General features: G+C 46.2%; 1 protein-coding gene across 1 annotated transcript; it reads right to left on the bottom strand.

Moving 5' to 3' along the window:
• Positions 1-1,023: 1,023 nt before the first annotated feature.
• ACTR5 (actin related protein 5) lies at positions 1,024-10,083 on the bottom strand. The gene is made up of 9 exons (XM_041478817.1): positions 9,688-10,083; positions 8,757-8,986; positions 7,773-7,942; positions 6,686-6,903; positions 6,171-6,353; positions 4,059-4,181; positions 3,385-3,524; positions 2,384-2,516; positions 1,024-1,931 (listed from the first exon to the last, which is right to left on the bottom strand). The coding sequence occupies exons 1-9, from the start codon at positions 10,069-10,071 to the stop codon at positions 1,686-1,688; spliced, it is 1,827 nt and encodes a 608-aa protein (XP_041334751.1). The 5' UTR covers positions 10,072-10,083; the 3' UTR covers positions 1,024-1,685.
• Between the last annotated feature and the right edge of the window lie 503 nt (positions 10,084-10,586).

Raw genomic sequence — 10,586 nt, 5'->3', positions numbered from 1 at the left:
CAGATTTAGAAGCCACATAATCATGCATTACAGATGCCCTTTCAGGCCCTCATTCTGTTACTGTTTTGTGCACAACACACTTTCTATTTAGCAGGCAACACCAAGTATCAGAACTATTTCCATACCTTGGGTAGTCCCTCTGCCTAAAGTAAAGCTAAAGATGGGTCAGAGAGGGGTCAAACAGCAGTGGGACATCATTGACTCCAGGTCACTGAGATCAGAAAAGACATCTTCAGGTGTAACTTGGCTGGTTTCAGCACAGCATGTTTTTCCACATTCTTTACCACCCACAGAATTCCCTTAATTGTCCTAAAAACTGCCTCCAGGCAGCCAGTGGAAGGATCAATAATCCAAACTTGAGGTCACCTGGAGGCAGCCAGCTCCCTTCTCCTGCCCTGCCCAACAGCCCGTGAGGAGCAGGCAGAGGCCACCAAGAGCAGCATCCCAGCTGGGACTGGCCAGTGCTGGATGCCACAGGAACTGTGTGAGAGCAGGTCTGCAACAACCCTTCCTCACAGGCTCTCTGAAGAACACTCAGTGCACAGCTGAGACCTCAATATTTGCCCACAAAATAATCTTTTATAAAAAATGTAAATCTAGGTAATACTTTTGAATCCAAAAATCTCACCCTGTAGCAACCAACTTCAGCACAAGCAAGTTCCTCATGTTCTTTGCTTTGAATCTGCCAGATGACAACTTACCTTGATGCTCTGCAGCCCAAGGGGCACCACCTCTACACCTTTATATCAGTTACAGTCTGGATGTTTTCCCCACTACCTTGCCTTTTCCAGCTTTTCTGGAAGTGATGGAGTCTCCTTAGTTTTGGGTTCAGCATTCAGTATGGATTATTCTTTTGGGAAAGCAACAAGTTGTTCAGTGGGACAGCTGAATCCCCAGGCAAATTTAAGCTGGAACACTGTACAGCAAGACAGGGGCCTGGCTGCAAACCTGTTTTGAAGCAAGGTACAACCAATCAAATCCATCCTCATAGCTCTAAAGAGGTGAAAACACTAAACACATAAGTTAGTGGTAAAGCAAAAAGCTTTGCTTTATTGCTACAAAAACTTTTGATCAATAAGTCCCATCAAAGAGCTGCCCTGCTCAGCCTGCAGAACCACTCAAGGGCAGCAGCAGGCTTGGCAGTGCCTCTGGACTGTGCTTTATGGAGGGTTGTGTCTGTCTGTGCCCAGCTCTCCAGTTTCAGCCACAACATCGCTATCTCTGACATCGATGGAGACAAGAAGTGCCCACTGGTTATTTGGTGCTGGTTTAGCAGGAAGGAGATGGAACACGAGGCTTCGGGAGGCAGGGCTGAGCTCAGCCCCGCTGGTGTCCTGCAGCACGGCCTGCCCGACATGTCCCGACAGACGACTGTGACACGGGCAAGGGGGACACCTGCTGGGCTGCATGCCTTGCTACAGCCCAGCTGCAATAAAAACCACATAAAACCAGGACATTTCATTACATCTTAAAAAGCTGTAAAACACACACTCTCCAAAACCCCTGAGCCTTACTATGACAGTCTCTAAGAAGGAGTTTTTCTCTCCACGAGCTGCTGTGTGTGAGCAGCACTGAACTGTGCCAGCGTGTCCCGTCCTCCTGGGCCAAGGACCTGATGGGACCTCAGCAGGCAGCGAGGCTCTGCAAGAACTCTTCCTGCAGTGCTGAGGGTGCCAAGGACAGGGCTATGCCTGCTCACTGGGGTTCCCTGTGCCCGAGGCTCTGCTGGGAGCCTCTGCTGCCCGTGGGGTCTGCTTGGGAAGGCGGATGGGAACGTAGACGTTGGAGGCACAGTGTTCCTTGAGGTATTCCCCCCCTTTCTCCTCATAGTCCTTCCTGCTGATCCAGCCTTCCTCACGGTTCATGTGCTCCACTGCCCAGTCCCTAGCCCCATACCAGGCATCCAGGACAGGGCTGGAAGCAAGGCTAACCTGGATGGAAGGAAAACAGAACAACAATGTCAATTCAGCACAGGAAAGGGAAGCCCTTTTTACCCTGGATACAATGGTATATGACACAAATGAATTTCAGAAATTTGAGCTGATTACTCAGTGTCTCTCAGAAAGAGAAATGTCAGGAATGGGTTCAAGTGTGTTTTCACCTTGTTATCAATTCCTAAGTGATCAATTTGCAAATTTCCAGCCAAACATGCTTTTGTGTGCATGCAGGCTTTCCTTTTCCCTACTCACTATGCTGTCTTCACAAAGAGCAACTGAATCTTTGCTTAACCTGCACCTTCTCAGGTCAAAAAGCTGTTTGCAGAGCCCTGCCTTAAAACCCTCTCCATGCCCATACTCTAAGTACCCCTGCTCTCACCTCACCCAATTCCATCTGAGCACAGCAGAATAGGCTGCTCACATAAACACCACGGCAATACACACACCTGAAAGGATGACTGGAATGGCCTCATTTCCAGGAGCTCCTTCTGGATTCTGGCTTTCAGTCCAGGGTACATTGTATTTCCACCAGTGAGGAAAACATTCTGGACAAGGATAGCCTGTTGTTCCTTTGAATACCTGTGAAGAACAAGAACAGCTTCAGCTTTTCCCAAGGACCTCTGCCCTATGAACTGGAACAGCTGTGGGAAATACTGGTACCTTGTCCCAGGATTCACTTTGAGAAACTTCATTTTCCTAGCACCAAAAACTTTCTTTGTTTTCTGGAAATTAAGGGAGTGGCAGAAAAAAATCCTGAAAGCACTCAGTACCCCATAAATCATCAACTGGATTTCCTTCTAGGGCTGGAAGTCTTACCTCTCGGAAAATGTGATCTCCTATGTTCATACAGTTCAGGGGTGACATTTCTTCAATGCTAATTTGTCTGGAAATGTCCAGCAGGTGTGTCTGTATCTTATCTTTAAAATGTTACCCCTGATTTTGGTCTCCCAAAACCAGAGACTGCCATCTCACTGTTGCAAGTGTTTGTTGTTTCCCTCAATGACAAGTTGGACCAGGGATCTCTAAAGTGAGGTCTGTGCAAAACAGCTCAGTGAGGTGCAGGAAGAAGAATTGATAAATACATTAAATAGGTGTTTATTTCACCTTGATCTCATTCTTTTTTAATTTCTATTTTTGTGTATGTTTTAAAATGTTCATAATACTTCAGTTGTAGCTGTAACTTACAAATACACATATATTGGAGGTGTGTGCTCAAAAATTTGTCATTGATGGGGCTATAGATCAAAAAACTTCATAGACTCACTGGCTTAAAACAAGCAGAGTTACATGTGGCTTTCAGGAAGACATGTCTAACTTGCAATGTTTGACCCCACCAAAAAGAACTATTCTACATATTTTCACAAATTATTGCTAAGCCCCCAGAATTTCAAAAGCTGGCATCAAATGAAGAATAGCTTGTTTGAAGTAAACAGTTCTGTAAACTCACCTCTCAAGGACGTATTGCATGGTTTCTGCCATCCCAGCCTGGTCCTCTCCTATCAGGGAGGGCTGGAAGACAATCTCTGGAGCCCTGATTCTTTCAGTGCCAAGGAAAAGCTGGTGGTACTCTGCCAGGTTAAACACGGGCTTTAAAAACATTGAGAAGTAGTGGGGAATTATGTTAAAGAACAATAACATTCTATAATATTCTACAATAACCAATGTTTCCAAACAATTCTGTACAAAAACCCAGATGGTAATGCTCCCACAGAGAAACAGCACTATGCTAAAGATTCCAAAAGGTCAGAGAAGCTGGACTTTTCCTGTAATTTATTCTGCTTGGAGCCACTTAATTCTAAGGCTCAACTTCACAAGTGGAAAGCTGTGTCCACTGGGATATCAGGCTATGGATCACAGACAAAAACACTTGAGCAGAACTTTTTTCCCTTAATAACACAGCACTGTTACACCAGGCACTGCCTGCAGAGTGAGCCAAGAGGGAATTCTCATCCTAAACCACCAGCTAAGATTGCCAGGATTTCTCTCTTCATGTCCTGTTCAGGTAGTTTAGGCATCTCTCAGAGCAGGCAAACAATGTTTGCATGAGGAGAAATGTCAGCAGACTGGCTGGACAGCTGGGATGCAAACCCCTGGCACAAGGTGTAAATACAGAAACCAAACCTGCACTGCAGCAACTGGCTTCTCAACTTCAGGCTGCTCCTCAGCAAATAAAGGCTCAAACTCATTAATACTTTCCACATCCTCCAGGGACTGTTCACTGCCCAGTGCATCCAAGTCAGGAGTCTGGAAACAGAGCAAGTTATGGTAGCTTAGCTCAGGTGTGATTTCAATTCTGGTGACATGGCTGGAAAACTCAGGCTTCTCAAAATCTCAACTCTTTAACATGCCTGAAAACAAATATGCCCAGGAAATAGAAATACAGACATTCACACAAAGCACAAAAATCAAACACTTCCAATAAATTTATCCCAATGCCAGTTCAGAAATGCAGGCCTCAGTCACCAGGCTGACTGCCAGGATCCCAGGCAGCCATGTCCCTAAGCATAACAGCATATTAAAACTTAGTAAAATAGCTTTTTATATTGGTTAAAACCTGGTACCCTTCCAACACCTCTAACTGCTCTATAATTACCATTAAATTCCCTATTTTGCTTGTGTGGGACTGGAAAACAAATATTTGCTAGCTACAAAGCCACCACACAATTTTTGAAAAGTTTCAACTGCCTAGTATTTGCTCACAGGATGCACCAAATTTCATTTTACACAGACATGAAGCTGGGTCCTAATGAAAAGCATCACTCAAAATCCTACAAGACTCCTGTTGTGAGGTAGGCACAGATGTTTAATTATCTGCTTTATTTTTTTTTTGTGTTACAATGTTACCTCTGGGATTTTTATTGCTAAATATTTTTTTGGTTATTTTGAACTTGAAACATTTGTTGCAATGCCAGGATAAGGTAAAATTAAGTCCATCAAACATTCTTAAGTATCTATTTTATATCTACTTAACCAATTCAATCAATCAAACTGAAGTTTAGAAGTGTTCATTGTTACAGCAAAAAATGTAGTCTCATGAAGTCCTGTTAAATCCATTTCCTTTTTTATCTTATAAAAAAAAGGAAAAAGACAAAACCAGAAAGATACAGGGAACTCAGCTGAACATCTGGTCTTACAAAGGGATTTTGTGATAATTCTAAGTGCTCTCTCAAGGCACAGGCCAAGTAACAAAGCTTGTGGATTCATTCTGAGGTCTGAGATTGCACCCAGCAAAGAGCAGGGGTGTGGGAGATGTTGGAATTTAGGTACAGTCACTGAGAAAAATCACAGGTAACTGCTAATCTTTCAATTCTCTTTTTTCTAGAGTATCTTCTTTTTACAGAAGGCAGAAAGATTCTTCACCACAATGATAAGCCCATCATCTCCCTGAATTTTGCTGAAGCACAATCATTCTGATTCTTGCACTGATAATCATAGAATTATGGAATGGTTTGGGTTGGAAAGGACCTGAAAAGCTCATCCAGTTCCACCCCCTGACATGGGCAGGGACACCTTCCACTAGACCAGGCTGCTCCAAGCTGGCCTTGAACACTTCCAGGGATGGGCTAGCCACAGCTTCTCTGGGCAACCTAAATAGGGATCTCCCCTCTATGCTTCAATTCTCTGTTTTTCTCTCTACCTTATCCCTGAATAGAGGTTGATAAAGCTAAAAAGGCTCTATCTTATGTGACCTGAAAGGCAATTAAAAGCACATGCACGAGCAGCCTTAGAGCACCTCTTGGCAGCAGCTGCTGTGTGCTGGGCCTGTGTTAGTCTGGCAAAGCAGACAAGGAGCTCCTCATCTTCAAGACAACTCCAATAATCAAGTGTAGCAATTAATCTTTCATTAAGGAACCAAAACAGAACATGCAGCTTAAATCCACCAAAAATAGACAGCTACAATGAAGGCAGGGTTGGTTCTTTACCATTTAAGTTCTCTGCACCTGAAGGGGAAGAACAAAAAGGAAAACAAATACTTTTTTAAACAAAAAGATGGATGGGTTCTATCTTTATCTCCTCTGTACATTTAATAGAAGACTACTGAAGATTAAGGATGGTTGTCCCAGGACATTCTCTCTGAAAAGAGAGAAGCAGTTGCCAACTTAATAATGACTTGCAATGTGTTAAAGAAAAAGCTTAGCTCATCAATGGAAGTCTGATGAGGCACATTTTCAAGCACAGAAGTTTAATTCACTCAGAGATAAAATGAGGATTATCTTGGTGAAAACATCCTACCTCTGGCTTGCTGTCCACAACATCTACTTCAATATTGACTTCTGACTGTAGGATTTTCTGCTTTGTTTGTTCAACAGACAGACTCAATTTGTTGATGTAAGACTGAAGCTCTTCTGCAGAGTCCATGTTCAGCTCCACCAAAGCTTTGTGGAACTGATCCATCTGACCATCTTCTAAAAGTTCCTGTGGACAGATCAGAGTTAGCTGTGATGAACATGACAGGGCAACAGCAGTCAGCAGTGATGTACAGATACTCTGCTTGCATGACTAGAGACTATGATGTGCACACTTTGACAGCATTTGAAGTAGTTCCCAGAAGTGCTGTTCAGAAACTGAGAACATCTCCTGCATTAATAATCTCTCTCTATTAACTCACAACTAACCTTGGCAAGCTCCTATCAGAGAACACCCACGACAGTCACAGCTTCTTTACCATGATGGGTGACCTTCTGCTAGAGCCCTGAGGGCAGCCTGCCCTCCTCCCAAGAACCACTCTGAAACTCTGCCTGCATTACCTGCACGTACAGCAACCTGTCCAGCCTCTCCTGGTCCAGCTGCAGCTTTTCCTCCCGACGCCGCGCGTTCAGCTCCTGCAGCCGCCGCAGCTGCTGCTGCCTCTTCTCCTGCTTCTCCTCAGATGCCACCGTGCTGCCCAGCAGCTTGTTGGAGAAAGGCAGCTGCATCTTGTGCACATTGTTCTCGTAGTACTCTGGGCACCGCCACTTCTGCAGCTCTGGGCATTTGGAAAGCAAAGTAACTTTTTGTTCTGCCAGCTCAAAACAATGGTTCGTGTGTTGTGCGCACCTCGTGTGAAGGAGGAAAGGTGAGGAAAGAAGGCAAAAAAAGTGCAAGCACAGAATTTTGTCACCTCTTGGCAGCTGTTCCCAAGCTTGGCTGTCCCCTCTGAGTGCTGCCTCCAGGTCACACACCCAGTGCAGGCAGCTCTGAGTGCTCTGACCTCCAGGAAACACCAAGTACTACAAAGTGCAAGTGCACATTGAAGTCTCTCTGCCCAAGGGGAGGGAGAGTACTCACACATTTCTAAGGAAGGCTCATTTTCAAGTGACAAATTAAAAAAAAACCACTTTTCTTCAGGCACTACTTCAGATGACATTTGCCACGGAAAGTTTAGAACTTACTTAATTCACACAAAGTCATGAAATGTCCTGTGCCACTTTGGAAACCTTAAAGCAAATACGAAACACAGAAATCCTAACCCACTTAGAGGTTTTGTTGATGTATAAAGGAAACAAAAAGCTCATTTTAAATTCTTTTCTGCTGAAACCGTCACAATTTTTATTTACAGAGAAATTTGAACCAATACAGACTTTTATTTCATAGTAGTAGCTAAATTTTATTTCTGGCTTAATTTTAAATATTAAACTGCTGTAAAATGTAAGGCAGATTGCCACAAAGAAAGCAAAACAGAAGTAGAATATTTCTGGAAGAATTCGAGCCGAGTTCAAAACAAGGGGCAGAGAAGACAAACTAAAAACATTGAGAACTAGTGGGGAATTCCCTTAAAGAACAACAACATGGGTGGGCAAACAATAACAACAAAGCGGGTGAGCACCAGCTGGCGGTGATTAGAGGCGGGTTTACCTTCGGTGTAGTCCTGGGCGATGTAGCTGTGCTCGTGCAGGATCTCCTCCATGCGGCTCAGCGTGATGGCTGCGAAGTGCCCGGGGTACTTGAGCTGCAGCAGCCGCTGCAGGTACACGGCAGCCTGGCACCCGCCCAGGTTAATGCGCTTGCAGTTCTTGGCATCCAGCCTCAAAATGCAAACAGACACAGCTCACACTGGGGGAACTCACAGCAAATCAAACACAGCTCCTGCTTCCCCACAAAGTGTTTGATTTCTCTTGGTGAATATTCACAGATAAATATTTCAAGGTTCGGTTATCAGAGAATTTAACACGCCTGCTTTTCTCAGGCAACAGCAAAATCACTGCTGTGTTCACTATTTTATTGTGAAAGGCTCTGGTCTGCTTTTAAAAAACCCCAAATATTAAATAATTTTGGCTACAGCAAGGAGATGTTCTGCTCTAACAAGAGAAGTGATGGGTAGTGGTGCTAAAAGTAGTTTTTAACCTTTGTAACACTTAGTGGTCGGACAAGGGTAAACCTTGAAAATTTATTACCAGATAAAGCCATCTGCTGCAGTAAGGATTAAAAAAGAGAAAAAAAGGCAAAAAGAGGAAGTAAAGCAATGTAGCAGAACAACCAAAATTATAAAAGCCTCCAGCACTGCAGAACTCTCACACACAGAGCAGTTCCCTTTATCCCAAAGCAGCTTTAAACCCTAAATTATGTTTGTTAATGCCCAGTTTCACTTGGGGCACATATCCCCCTCTCCCTTTGAAAGTACACATGAGGGCACAACTAACAACCAAAACACAAAATCTACAAGAGCTGCACTGCTTCTTCAATTCAAAACTCAAGATAACTTAGCAAAATCTGCAGACCTGGTTTTAACTCGTCAGTATAAATTACTCCAAGAGTTAATAGTGCAGGGCTGGAGGAACAGGTATTTGCATCACTTGAAAAGCCAGTGGCCGCACCAGACTTAAGACACTCAGAACTCACCTGCCTTCTAAGACTGGCAAAATGTGTGTGCACTGGTACCCTGAGGATATCACCAAACCACTGCAGGGCCAGTTCTGCCTCCTGTTGTGATAAAAACTGTACAGGCTGTCCACGCCATAGGACACCTTTGGCACTTGGTAGCATTCGAAGAGGAGCTCAGACATCATTTGCCTTGAGTACAGAGGGTTGCAAACTGCTTCTGTCAGAACAATTGGGTGATCCACACAGCCCTGGGAGAGACAAGGGGAAAGAACAGTAATAAAGGTATGAAGGGAAAAGCCAGGGTTAGTTATCTCTGCTTCTTCTTTTATGTGTCAGCAAAAACTCCTCCAAAATGGGCATGAGAAAGCACTTTATGTGCAGGGCATTAACCATGGAAGTTAAATCATATCTAGTGTTTAAGAGGGTAAAAAAGATGTTAATGTTAATTCAACCAAAGAATAAACTCATAATGGTGGAGGAGAATGGACTTTTAAAGACACATATAAATTATTAAAAATCTAAGTAGCCAAAATCTATGCAATAAGGAGGTGAGTGAAAAGCAGTGGAAGTTTAGTTCCACTCTGGGTAAAGCTTTCAAACTGGTGTTGTCATGCAGGTAAAGGGCTCCATGGTCTGAGAAGCAACTCTCAAAACAGCTGGGTATGCAGTGGTCAGTAAACACTACTAATAAGAGCATTACCCAGCAGCAAGTTTAGGAGAGTAGATTAGGAATTAAGAAAAGATTCCTCCCTGTGAGGCTGGTGAGGCACTGGCTCAGGGAAGCTGTAGCTGCCCCATCTCTGCAAGTGTCCAAGGCCAGGCTGCACGGCAATCTGAGCAGCCCGGGGCAGCGGCAGCTGTCCATGCCCACGGCAGGGGGTGCAGCGCGGTCCTTTCCGACCCAAACCACCTCGGGATCCGCAGGCGGCTCCGCCCGGCCCGGCCGTACCTGCGAGGACACGCCGAGGCGCTGGAAGACGTGGTCGAGGAGCAGCTCCTGCAGCTCCAGCTGGACGGGCACGTTGCGGTCGAAGGGCGAGCGCAGCAGCCAGCGCAGGGGCTCGGGGCTGCCCAGGTCGTTCCCCACCTGGGTCTCCGCGCCGGCCCCGCCGCGGGCCCCGCGGCTCCGCGCCGCCAGCGAGCGGAACCGCAGCAGCGGCTCGGCGGGCACGGTGGGGTCGGGGCAGGCCCATCCCGCCCGCGTCTGGAAGGAGCCGTTGTCGATGATCAGCGGCACCGGCTGCGGGCTCCGCACGGCCGCGCTCGGCTCCAGCACCGGGTCCGGGGCCCAGCGCGCGTCCCGGAACGCGAACACCCGCGCGGGCGCCGCCATGGCGGGCGCGCCTCCCGCCCGCGTCCGGCCGGCAACGCGGGCCCGCACCGGGGTTCCGGGGCGCCGCCGCTGTGAGGCGCGGGGTCTTGAAATAATCGACATAATCTTAAATGGGTGTGCTCCGTAATGTGAGAGCTCTGTGTGCTTCCAAGGAGAGGAGATCTAACCTGTGGGACAGGGAGCAGCCAGCACAGCACAGAATCATGGAATGGACCTTAAAAGATCTCGTTCCAGTCGCTGCCATGGCACCTTCCACCATCCCAGGGTGATCCAAGGCCTGTCCAGCCTGGCCTTGGACACTTCCAGGGATCCAGGGGCAGCCACAGCCTCTCTGGGCACCCTGTGCCAGGGCCTCACACCAAAAAAATCTCTTCCTAATATTGAACCTAAATTTCCCCTCTTTCAATTGTACCATTCCCCGTTGTCCTGTCCCTGCAGCTCCTGAGGAAGAGTCACTGCCCAGCTTCCCTGGAGCTCCTTCACCCACTGCAAATGTGCCATGAGCCTGCACACAG

This window comes from Pyrgilauda ruficollis, unplaced genomic scaffold (genome assembly GCF_017590135.1).
Source record: "Pyrgilauda ruficollis isolate IOZ18807 unplaced genomic scaffold, ASM1759013v1 scaffold46, whole genome shotgun sequence".
In the NCBI taxonomy this organism is placed as follows: Eukaryota; Metazoa; Chordata; class Aves; order Passeriformes; family Passeridae; genus Pyrgilauda; species Pyrgilauda ruficollis.
The sequence above is the reverse complement of the archived record's forward strand: the minus strand, read 5'-3'. Positions and strand labels throughout refer to the sequence as shown.

Excerpts from the sequence above, each read along its gene's own strand:
- ACTR5 (XM_041478817.1), bottom strand. The coding sequence starts at position 10,071 with ATGGCGGCGCCCGCGCGGGTGTTCGCGTTCCGGGACGCGCGCTGGGCC. Across the intron at positions 2,517-3,384 it reads ATGCAATACGTCCTTGAGAG|GTATTCAAAGGAACAACAGG; the intron begins GTGAGTTTACAG and ends TGTTCTTCACAG. Across the intron at positions 1,932-2,383 it reads CATTCCAGTCATCCTTTCAG|GTTAGCCTTGCTTCCAGCCC; the intron begins GTGTGTGTATTG and ends CCTTCCATCCAG.